The sequence below is a fragment of the Quercus suber genome, unplaced genomic scaffold, assembly GCF_002906115.3.
Source record: "Quercus suber isolate HL8 unplaced genomic scaffold, Cork oak 2.0 scaffold_62, whole genome shotgun sequence".
Classification (NCBI taxonomy): domain Eukaryota; kingdom Viridiplantae; phylum Streptophyta; class Magnoliopsida; order Fagales; family Fagaceae; genus Quercus; species Quercus suber.
This window is the reverse complement of record NW_027069527.1, coordinates 1934185-1947230: the sequence shown is the minus strand read 5'-3', so window position 1 is coordinate 1947230 and position 13046 is coordinate 1934185. Positions and strand designations below refer to the sequence as shown.

The 13046-nt window shown below is 40.5% G+C and overlaps 1 protein-coding gene across 1 annotated transcript; it reads left to right on the top strand.

Moving 5' to 3' along the window:
- Nucleotides 1-3796: 3796 nt before the first annotated feature.
- Nucleotides 3797-4444, top strand: LOC111987143 (uncharacterized). The gene has a single exon (XM_024018848.2). The coding sequence runs from the start codon at nucleotides 3797-3799 to the stop codon at nucleotides 4442-4444; it is 648 nt and encodes a 215-aa protein (XP_023874616.2).
- The last annotated feature ends 8602 nt before the right edge of the window (nucleotides 4445-13046 follow it).

Below are 13046 nucleotides of genomic sequence, written 5' to 3'. Positions count from 1 at the left end.
TTTTATAGTTGTCCTACAACAAATTTTGACATTTTTCATCTAGAACGTTCTATATTTAAAAGAGCTCTATTCCTCCTTTATGTATGCATTGACTTAAAAAGTCATTGGAACTTCATTCCTTTACAAAAAAGAGCCCTAGATCATATTATCCTGTAAATAGAATTCATAGATTGAGAATATAACAAAATGATGGTTCTAAAAGCCCATCTTTCACCAATCTTGAATATTATTTAGATTAAGAAGATCTAGACATAAGTGCCAAAATATACAATATCAAATGATGGAAACTTTCTCTTTAAAAAGTAAAATATGCAAATTTCCATCTAAAAAACAATCATGGACAATGCTTAGCTTTACCAAAATGGAAACACTTTCCTTTTAGTCATACTTTTGAGTCTAATTTCCTTTTGGCAATTACTAACGTAACTAGTCCAACTGTTTGGTATTTTAATTTCTCTTCCTACCACCCTTACCTTTCGGTTTAGGTTAAGAATTTGAATTAAATCATATTGATCCTAGCTTTAGCTTTTACAATGTCTTCCGTTGCGTAGAACTCACTGATTAACTCAGATAATATAAAAAGAATTTATTTATTTTCAAAACAATCTGAATTGATTAAATAATTCTAACAAGGACTTGTAGATCATATTCATATGAGATTAACATTTAATCTCTACATCCAAGAATTCCAATTCATTTGAAATAAAACATTTTCATAAAATCATATAAAATTAGAACTCCTTAAGCCTTTCTTAGCGCTCAAAACATTTAGACTTTATATAAAGTCAGTCTAGTACTAACTCATGTATCTCATGTTGTAGTACAATTGAGATAGAAGCCAATGTAACATTTTAGCATTTCAATGGAGACTATGAACACATCATAAGCTATCTTTCATAAGTGTATCATGTATAGGAAATTATGACAATGCTGAATCAAAATATATTTATAAATAGAGTAGCTAGAGAACAAAAAATTGTGACAACTTCAATTTGAGACGATGAACTTAATTACAAGGACATTATATTTTGCAACCACAACTATATAATATGGGACCCATAAAAAACATATTATATTAGGTATAACGACAATCCAATCCCGTAATTAATATTCCTCGGTAGTGAGGTCATACCAATCACTATGATCAAGTTAGAACTATTCTCATTATTAATGCTATCATAGTAACTCTTACCAAACAAAAATAATTTGCCACTCTTCCTTTAGCCTCTAAGTAATAATGGCATAGCTCTGTTAGGAGTTTAACATACACTTAGTCTAGTATACACCATTGCCTAAACTCTATATGAGTCACCAAGTAACTCCACGGCAGTGTAGTCGTTCTCAATGTAAAAACACACTTCATCCATCATTAAGAAGTTTAATATGCAGTACCATGAATTAAACACCCTTTGTAGGGAGCAAAGCATATACGCCAAGGCGAGGTGCATAATCACACTACTATAAACTGGTAATGGAGGCCGTGAGAATCAACCCTTGAATCTCTCTCCCACTAGAAATTTTAAAACAAGTAGATTGTCTTGAAATCATTGTAATCTAATCACAATTTTAACCTTACACATTAGATGTGTTTAATTGTTTAAATTCAATGTGATCTGACTAAGTCACGTCACAGTAGTGTAACGAACATTCACATAATCATAAAGAAGTTTAATCATGTAATCCGTGAAATAAATACCCTCCGCATGGAATGCAAGACTCAAAGTCAAGACAAGGTATCTATTCACATTACAATAAACTTAACAAAAGGGTTATTTCAACACTCTCACTCGTTATTTGGGTTTTTCTTAAATAATTGTGATCCTATCACAACTAATAACCTTGCACTTGTTGAAAATCCTAACCTCATTAGAATCACTAACTAAAATGGAAATCCTAAACTATTTTGGATTCCTTGAACACTAATGAATCAAAAATTAGTTATATAGAACTCTATCCTTAACTTATCTAAATAATAATTCTAATCTCATTAGAAACTATATAACTTTAATTAGAATTTTAATCTCATTAAAACCCTCTAATTAAAATAAATTAAGGACTGTGAATCATACAACAATACCAATCTCATTAGAATGTTTCTTAAAAGAAAGACCTTAAACAAATTAGGACTAAGAGTTCTATTTAACTAACATCTTTGATATATGTACGGTCCCGAGATGACCAGGCCCATTTGGAGCCTTGAGCCCAGGTGCGAATGTTACAGCCCATTGAACCCATTCCCTTTTTCTGCGATGCCAACCTAAAAGCCCACACAGGATGTAGGCCTGGGATTTACCATTTAGTGTATGCTCGGGAAACTATTACCGGACATCATAGACTAAATAAACTGCTGAGCATCCCCATGAATGTGACCGGCAATTCCCTGAAGCATTCCCGCCGGTCATACTCACTGAAATGGGAATCAAGTTCCAAAGCCACCTTCACGACACCCCACTCCCACCTAACCAGCCACTTATAACTGATAACGTTGGACCTCTCATTGCACTAATTACACAAACAATCATAAAACCCCTCTAATCAGAGTACTATAAATAAGAGAAGTATGAGAGTGAAGGGGGGTTTTTTTCTAGTCCTTTGGGAAAATAGAGTGAGAGTAAGAGGAGGAAAACAGATAAACAAGCAAAGGAAGAAAAGTGATCTCATTGGGTCTTTGTGTCGTGAATCACCCATTGTGGGAAACCCTATACCCATTCCTCAAACAAGTTGTGAGACCAAGTGAGGCCTATTCTGTTTGCCCCTCACCTGGCCCGCACAATTGGTGCCGTCTGTGGGAATCTCCTACAGAGCAGTGGTTCCACTGAGACTCATGCACAGGAAAATGTCCAGAAGTAACGCCGAGAGTGGCTCGGCAGGATCTTCCCGGGGATCTTCCTGGCGGGAACAGAGGCAGAAGAGACGCGAAGATCGGGCTAATAAGCAATTGGAAGGACGGTTTGGCCTTGGAGAAAGGTCGTATCAAACAAAGAGGATGGTATCCAACGCTTCAGGGCGCAGGCAGTTCGATGAGAGGGACGAAGAGCTTGAACGGCTGCACAGGTTGGTACGAGATTTGGAGTTGGAAGTGAGAAACGAGCATCGTAGGATGGATCAAGACAACCAAGGGAGAAGGCCCGATCCCAGGGAAGAACAGCACGGAATGGGATTAAATCAGTCAGGATTCCAACATCACCGGGAGTGTTCACGTTCATGAGAGTCCCGTCGATGCCGATACCGGTCGCATTCAAGGGAGTCTCGACGACGACGAAATCGCTCTCATTCCCGGGAATATAATGATCAGGGCTCGGATTCTCCAGAGGGGAGACGGCCCCGAAATGCGGCCATGGATGCGATGAGCCATGCATTGCGCAGGGCAGCTCGGTTCTCGTTCTCGACAGATATTAAGCGGGCGCCTATGCCGGACAGATTCACGCGCCCACCTTTTAATTCGTATGATGGGAAAATAGACCCAGTAGAGCACGTCAGCCACTATATCCAAATGATGTCTCTACATACCCGCAACGATACTCTGATGTGCAAGGTTTTTCCCTCCAGCCTTGGTCCCACAGCTTTGAGATGGTTCAACGAGATGTCCAAGGGCTCCATCGACAATTTTGCGAAGCTGATATAGGGGTTCGGAACCCGGTTTGTAACATGCAGCCGGGAGCCGCAACCGATAGACGCACTACTATCCATAAAGATAAGGGCGGGGGAAACCCTTCGTAATTATGCTAGTCGATACTAGGAGCTCTACAATGAGATCAGCAAAGGGAACGAGAAGATTGCCACAAGCACTTTTAGAATGGGATTGCCCGAGGAATCAAGGCTGAGGGAGTCCTTAACTAAGAAACCTCCCGAGGATATGAGGCAGCTAATGAGGCGCATTGAAGAATATAAATTACTGGAAGATGACAGGATACAAAGCAAAGGCAAGGTGCAGGTGACAGACCGTCCTCGGCAGACAGGTTTCCAACCGAGGGCACAGGGGAATTTGAGAATACAAGAACTGGGAGCACCGGTAGGGGAGGTAAACGTGACGTTCAAGGAGCCCGTGCACAAAATCGTGGACAAGATTAAACACGAGCCATATTTCAGGTGGCCAAACCGGATGGGTGGCGACCCCTCTAGAAGAAATCAAAACTTATATTATACCTACCATAAAGAAAAGGGACATACCACCGTGCAATGCCGAGTGCTGAAGGATCATCTCGGACAGCTGGCTAAGGCTGGGCATCTAAAGGAATTTGTGATGGATCCCAGGAATAGAGGAGCGGGTCGAGGCGGCCCACAGAGAGAAAATCCCCTTCCGCCCCTTCTTGGGGTAATTGATGTTATCCACGTTGCCCCGAGGGGCCTTGCTGCAACAGGGGGGAAAAAGGTGATGACAGTAGTGTCAGTGGAAGGAAGTTCAGGCATGTCTCTTCCCGCAAAGAAGCTAAGACCCGCCTGAGAGCCGATCGCTTTCGACGATAGTGATTTGGAAGGAACAATTCAGCCGCACGATGACGTATTGATAGTCACGGCCAGGATAGGCGGCTTCCTTGTCAAGAGAATAATGATAGACCAAGGAAGCAAGGTTGAGGTCATGTACCTAAACCTCTTTAAGGGGCTCGGATTAAGGAACGAGGACCTTTCCAAGTACAGCACACCCTTGGTCGGGTTTGACGGTAAGGTGGTAGTTCCCGAGGGGCAGGTCTCTCTGCCCTTGAATATGGAGGGCAAAGAGGTACTGGTGACGTTTGTAGCGGTTGCTTCCTTCTCCCCGTACACAGCAATACTGGGAAGGCCGTGGATCCATGTAATGGGGGCTGTCCTATCCACTCTGCACGTAAGAGTCAAGTTCCCCACCGATCAAGGTATCACCATGGTACGAGGGAGCCAACAGGCGGCCAGACAGTGTTTAGTCGCGCTAGTCAATTGGAAGAAAGATCAGACCGAGCATGAGGAAAAAGCCGAGCACATGCACCCGTCACCAGGGATTCCTTTATAGTAATTATAGAGTTCGCGAGACGAGAAGAGGACCAGTTGTGCCAAGAATATGGTCAAAGTAAAAGTGTTGCCGGACGAAAACAAGTTCTTTCAGATAGGAGAAAGCATGAAGGATGAGGACAAGGTGGAGACATTATTACTCCTCGTACAAAATGTGGACATGTTCGCTTGGGGCCCATACGATGTGCCCGGGGTGGATCCCGAATTCATCGTTCACAGACTTGATGTAGACCCCACTTTCCCTCATAAGAAGCAAAGGCCGAGGAGGTCCGTCAAAGAACATGTTAAAGCGGTGAAAGCAGAAGTCCAAAGACTAGAGGAGGCCCGGGCAATAAGAGAGATCTATTTCCCGGAATGGTTAGCAAATACCGTGGTAGTGAGGAAGAAGAGTGGCAAGGGGAAAGTCTGTGTGGATTTCACAGATTTGAATCGAGCATGTCCGAAAGACCCGTTTCCTATGCCAAAAATCGACCAGCTAGTAAATGCCATGTGTGGACACACGAGGATGAGTTTTTTGGATGCCTTTCAGGGGTACCACCAAATTGCGTTGGCTCTTAAGGATCAGGAGAAGACCACGTTCATAACACCGAGGGCTAACTATCACTACACTGTGATGCCCTTCAGGTTGAAAAACGTCGGGGCCACCTATCAGCAGATGATGACGAGAATGTTTCGAGATAAGATAGGGCAGACTGTAGAAGTGTATATTGACGACATGGTGGTGAAGAGCAAGCATGATGCCCGGCATGTGGAAGACCTCAGAGGGGTGTTCGGGGTTCTTCGGCAACATAGGTTACGCCTGAATGCCGAGAAGTGCGCTTTCAGAGTAGCTATCGGGAAATTTCTGGGCAATTTGATCACAAATCGAGGAATAGAAGTCAATCCGAACCAGATAGATGCCGTGAAGTGTCTAAAGCCACCGAGCAATCCAAAAGAGGTGCAAGTGCTAACAGGGATGCTTGCCGCCCTTAACCGGTTCATCTCCAAATTTGCCGATCGCTACAGGCCATTCTATCAACTACTAAGGAAATGGAAAGGGTTCCAATGGGACGAAGAGTGTGATAAGGCCTTTCGGGATTTGAAGGAATACATGGCGCAGGCGCCTATGTTGACCGCACCGGAACCCGGGGAGGACTTGCTCATGTACTTGTCAGTGTCCGATCGCGCTGTCAGTGCTGTATTACTCAGTGACCGAAGAATTCAACAGCCTGTGTATTACATCAGCAAGACTTTAGTTGATGCCAAGATAAGGTTCCTGCCCTTGGAAAAGCTAGTGCTAGCCCTGATACATGCCACGAGAAGGTTGTCGCATTATTTTCAAGCTCACACTGTATACGTCCTAACGGAGTATCCACTGCAATCATTGTTGAGGAGGTCAGACTTTACGGGCCGGATAGCAAAATGGGCGACCCGTCTGGGCTCTTACGATATATGGTACCGTCCTCGGAGCTCGGTAAAAGGCCAGGTCCTAGCAGATTTTGTTGCAGAGTTTTCTCCCAAGACCGACAGGGGGATAGTGTGTCATATGGAAGCTCGCCGGTGGAAAGTGTTCGTAGATGGCGCGTCAAACGCTTTGAGGGCTGGAGCAGGAATCGTTATTATCACCCTGGAGGGAATAAGGTTGGAACACTCCTTTAGGCTGGGGTTCAGAGCCTCTAATAATGAGGCCGAATATGAAGCCTTCCTCGTCGGATTGAGGGTCGTTTCAGAGATGGGAGCTAGGGAGGTTGAAATACATTCGGATTCTCGGTTGATTGTGAGCCAAGTGTAGGGAACATTTGAAGCTCGAGATCATCGGATGAAAGCATAATTGCAATCAGCAAAGGAGGCTATGAACAAGTTTAACACCGTGAAGGTGTCCCAAGTGGGTCGGACATAGAATAGGCATGCCGATTCCTTGGCCACGTTAGTATCGTCAGTAACGGAAGAGGTTCCTCGGCTGATTAAAATGGAGCTAATAGCAGAGCCAAGCATCTTTATGACAAATTGCGTTGGCGTCGCCTTGATTAATATGCCTGGTCTGTGCTGGATGGACCCAATTATTGACTTCCTCTCCGAGGATAGAGTCCCAAGTGACGAAAAAGAGGCCAACAAGGTCCGCCACACAGCACCCCGATACTGGTTATTGGTAGACGGCAAGCTATATCGAAGATCTTTTGGGGGGCCGTATCTTTTATGCTTACACCCAGAGAAGGTGGGCAAGCTTTTGACCGAGTTGCACGAGGGCGTTTGCAGCAGTCACGTGGGCAGGCGTTCACTAGCTCACCGAGCGATGACTCTGGGGTTTTGGTGACCACAGATGCAAAAGGATGTCACCGAATACATAAGGAAGTGCGAGCAGTGTCAGAAACATGCCCCATTAATCCACAAGATGGCAGGGCATCTTAACCCGATAAGCGGTCTGTAGCCCTTCGCGCAGTGGGGGCTGGATATCCTCAGCCTATTTCCCCGAGCAACGGGTAACCGAAGGTTTATATTGGTGGTCGTTGACTACTTTATGAAGTGGGCGGAAGCAAAGGCTTTGGCCAATATTCGAGACGTGGACGTCAAGAAGTTTGTGTGGAAGAATATAGTTACGAGGTTTGGGGTTTCGGAATCCCTAATTTTTGACAATGGACTGCAGTTCGACAGCAAAGCTTTTCGCGCCTTCTGTAGTGATCTCGGCATCAAAAATAGGTACTCAACGCCGGCTTATCCGTAGAGCAATAAAGACAGGTCTTGATACAATTGCTTTTTTAGGCTTGACTCTCTTAAGGGTTTTTGGACGATGGTTGTCTACACTTTTTATTTATGAATGTGTTTTTGTCCATATTTTTATCGCCTATTTTATTTTGGAACATATAAATATTTTCCTCGTCCTTAGACTTATTCTTGGAATTTTGCTTGGCTATTTTTCTTTTCATGCATAACTTGGATTGCTCAGTGGGTTGGACGTGTTGTCCACTTAAAGTATATTTCATGCATGCTTTTCTTCACCCTTAATTTTTGGATGAGCGTATTGGGAGGTTTGTTCCTTCCTTCTGTACTTAATGTTATTTGCCGTAGGTTTTATGGCTGTAAAGTTGTAAATTTGTTTTGTTGACTTTAATTCTATGCCAAATTTAATTGTAATTATGTTCAATCATTTGTACCCTGTATTTAATGTGAGATTTCATTATAAGGGTTATGTGTGAGAGAGAGAGTGTGTGAAGACTTAAGACAAATTGAAGACTGAAGTATTTTCGTGAGTAACTCATGACTAAGCATCCCGCGAAATACTGTATGTGCCTTGCACATGACTGGAATGCGAAGAGTCAGGACATGATGGAGACAGCTGTTTTTCGCGAGTAACTCGTGGGTAAGGTCTTCCCATGAGACACTTGTGAAACATTCTATTTTGCCAGATTGTTATATCTAATACACACTTTCTATACCCACATCATATATACCCACATTACCCACAAAATGTAAAGGAGGCTATTCAAAGAGAGGGAAAAAAAAAAAAAAAAAACCCTAAGAGAGGTTTCTACAACACACCCACCTATTAGAGAGAGCTACCTATTCTTAGAGAGAAATCTTTGTAGTCTCTTCTCATTCCCTCTCCCATGGTTATACCTATTGAGAGGAGATTTTTACCCAAACACTACCCACACACATTCAAAGTGTTGAGAGTATTTTTGGTGCTACTGGGAAGCATTGGAAGATGCTAAGGATGGCAGATGCAACATGGAGCTTGTTGCGGGATTCGAAGAGTTAAACAAGACACGATTTAGAGAAGCCTTATTGGAGCAAGAGCTTGGAGGGCTTAGGTACATCGGGTAGATTGGGCTTGGAGGGTTTCTTGCTAACCCGTGTATCCCAACTAATTTTCTAGTGGATTGATTACCACTTGGAGGGCAGCGGAGAGGTTTTTCGCCTAGTTTTTTTGTTTCCTATTCGATAACACATTGGCGTGTTATCTTGTGTTAGCATTCTTCTTACCTACTCTTTTACTTTTCATTTTACTGCTGTGTTGTAATGATTATGGGCTAGAGTAGCTTGTTTATTTATCCCCTCGCATTTACTCTATTCTACACTAAGTATTAAGTTAGAGTAAAATCAATTGAGCTATAACTTTAATTTGGGGGTCTAAATAGCTCTTATGTTTTAACACATTTTCGAGCATTCAATTGGTATCAGAGCGGGTACACTTGTTTTAGTTTCATTACCTAAGTGTGATCCTTGATCCCTTGTGTGTTTTGCCATGGATAGTGTTTTGTATGCTTCTATGGATGTTTGTGAATGTAACATGACATGTGTTTGTAAAAATGCCTCTATAAGTGTTAATCCTCATAATTGTGATGACATGTTACTTGAATCTATGGGTATTATTGACAAACTCTTGAAGAAAGGATCGAAGAAGTTTCATAAGAATTTGAGCAAGTTTCATTGTGAAAATGATGATTTGATTGCTAAGCTCAATGAATCCAATAAATTGATTGAAAAGTATAAGAAGCTTGCTGAAAATTCTCTTGAAAAGCTGAAAGAGTTTGAATGTTTAAATATGGACTTGGATACTAAACTTGTTTTGTCTAACAAACTTGTTGATGAGCTAAAATGTGAAAATGAATCTCTTAAGATGCATGCCAAGTGTTTGATTGCTGAACCTATTGATAATAAGGATGAAAATATTTGTTGCAATCATGTTGTGCTACCAAAATTCATGTCTATTGTGTGTTCTATCTCAAACGACAAATCAGTGTACATTCCTCCACATAAAAGAAATCAAAAGGTAGAGAGAAAGACTCTTAAGCCTAAGCCTCTGTTTAGGTCTCATCCTAGGAATTTGAATGGATCTAAGTTTGTTTCCACTTGTCACCATTGCAGCGTGATCGATCACATAAGACCTCAATGCTCAATGTTGAAGAGAGAACAAAACCATGTTGTTAGATCTCTCCCTAAAAATCCTAGCAGACCTAAATACATTGTTTGTCATCATTGTGGTGCCTTTGGTCATCTAAGACCTCATTGCTCTAAGTTTCAAGTTCTTAAAAGAATCAAAATAAAAGAGAAACTTGAGCTTTTTGGAAATTGTGCAATGAAAGCAAAGCCGGATTTGATAGAAAATGGTAAGTTGTTGAAGAAAGTTTTTAATGTTCTTACCTCCTTGTCTCTGTGCATCTCCGGTTCTCATTCTTCCAACTCTCGTCTCACTTCTCATGAGACATTCATTACAAACAATTGTTCCGTTTGGATGAGGAAGGGTTCCTATGGCTGAGCTTATGCTCTTTTAGTCCTTGATCTAATTCTTTCGATCTTTGTATGACCCTTCATGCATTAGATGCTATATATTCATGCATTTGTGCATCTTGCATTTATTTGTATGTATTTTTTTTTTTATCTTACTTTTATGTTCTAGGTTTTTGTGAGTTAAAAAAAAAAAAAAATCCAAAACCACATAAAAAGTGAAAAATTCAAAAAGTTTGATATATTTGTTTGAGCACATTTCACATGTGAGTTTGGCCTAGTACCTTCATACTAATGGCGTAGTGCATTTATGAGCTTAACTTGTTATGTATGCATATTTATCTTTATGGGATAAATCTCGAAATCTATGTGTGATTGTTGTAAATCAATTTTCAAGCTTGTCATGAATGATTGGTTAATAGTCTTGTCAGTTTTGATACATGCATAGACTCGTGCCTATATATCTTCCCATTTTTTTTTTAAATGTTTTTTACTTAAAGAGCTCAACAAATGTAAACCTTGAAATGAAAAGGATAATGAGCTGCAAAATCCATCACACATTCTAGTATTTGACTAGGAAAACGGGAAAGCGACATTTTAATTTGAAATGTAAGGTGCTCAAAAAGCCAAAGGCTAACTCTTAATGTTGAAATATCAAATATTTCAAGTACCAATCTCAAAAATAAGATGTATTATTCAAAAAGAACAAATTTTATGATTTGTGCAGAAGCCAAATAAAAAGCTTCTAAGATTTGTAATCATTCTCTTGTGGGAGGTCATATATGTTTAATTATGTAATTGAGATAGACCACTTGACTTAGTACCAGTTGTGTATGACTTGATTGAATTTATAATTGAAGCTTCACTTTGGTCCAAGAATTTTTTCCACATTTGATACTCACCCACAACACACAAGACTTTGTTCAAATAATGCTTATTTGATTTGTGTGATTGTACATGTTCAAATGTGATGTGTGTAAAGTTGTTATTTACAACTATGTGTTTTTGTTGGATTTTATTCAATGCCAAATTTGATTGTAATTATTGTTCAATCTTTTGTACCATGTATTTATTGTAGGATTTTATTGTAAGGGTTGCGTGATAGAGAGAGTATGAAGACTCAAGCAATTGAAGACTAAAGAGTTTTCGTAGGTAGCTCACAACTTAGCATCTTGTGAAGTGACTTATGTGTCTTGCACATGCTGGAATGCGAAGAGTCAGACCAAGATGGAGACAGCTGTGTCTCGTGAGTATCTCGCGAGTAAGGCCTTCCCACAAGACACCCGCAAGATATTCTATTTTGTCAGTCTGTCCATTCTGATACACGCTTTCTGTGCCTACACTATTTATACCCACATTACCCATAAAAGTTAAGGAGTGCTTCTGAGAGAAAACCCTAGCCAAACACCTTGAGAGTTAGAGATTGTTATACCCAGAATCCTCTGCACATTTGCTTGTGGAATTTCCTCAACTCCTACCTCTCCATTTCTATACCATTGAGAGGTTGATAGCCCAAACACTTACCACATCCTTTTAGAGTGTCAAGTGAAGTTTTGGTGCTGCTAGGAAGCATTGGAAGAAGCTAAGGATGTCATATGAAACATGGAGCTTGTTGCAGGATTCGGAGAGTTAGACAAGACACGGTTCCGAGAAGCCTTATGTAGGAGCTTAGAGGGCTTAGGTACATCGGTTAGATTAGGCTTAGAGGGTCTCTTGCTAACCCATGTATCCCAACTGATTGTCTAGTAGATTGATTACCACTTGGAGGGTGGTAGAGAGGTTTTTTTGCCGAGTTCTTCGGTTTCCTATTCGATAACACATCGGTGTGTTATCTTGTGTTTGCATCTTTCTTCCCTACTCTTTTACTTTCCATTTTATTGCTGTGTTGCTTTGATTATGGATTAGAGTAGCTTGTTTGTTCATCCGCTCGCTTTTACACTATTCCACACTTAGTATTAAGTTAGTATAAAATCAATCGAGTAGTAATTTTAATTAGGGATCTAAACAGCTCTTGTGTTTTCAACACATTTTCGAGCTTTCAATGCGCATGCTCAAGTGCTTGCTGATCAAACCCAAAAATATTTTTGACTTTTTTATATATTTTTGAAAGAGTTTTTATACTTTTGTGCTTTTAGTTTTTGTTCAAAATGCTTTTTGTGTTTTTCTTCAAAAACTGGTTCAGAGGCAGTTTCGTGAGAAGCTCGCAACTTAGAGCTTCTTGCGAAAACAGCTTAAGGGAAATAAAAAATTTTTCGATTTCATACAGAGAGTCTCGCGACTGCCTCGCGAGTATTTCGTGATTAAACCTTTCTCACGAAATGTTTTTAGGCAAAAACTGAAAAATTTTCAATTCATACAGAGGTTATCGCTATTAACTCGCGACTGTTTCGTGACTAAAAGCTTCTCACGAAAGCTTTTGTGCATCAGTGGTGTTTTTCGTGACTAATTTCATGACTGCTTAACTCGCGAAAAATGCATCTTTTCAGTTTTATAAGGTAGATGTGACAGTTTTTCAAAAAAACTCTCATTTCCCTCGCCTTGCCTCTCTTGAACCCTTCTCAATCCAAAACTATTTTTCACTCAAAGCCCCATCACTTTCAAGAAAATCTCTATAAAATCAATATCAAAGGTATGTTCTTAACATTCTTTTCATCTTTTCCACTTTGATTATGCAGAATTTATCTTAGGTTTTTAAAATTGGGGATTTTTCGAAAAAGGGTTGGAATTCTTGACTTTCACAAAAAATAATAATAATAATAATAATAATAATAATTCAAAATTTTGATTGGGCTGAGTCTCATTTGGTTTGTGTGTATCTGTGTTAGCCCCTTGTGGCATTTTAATGATGTATTAAGGCA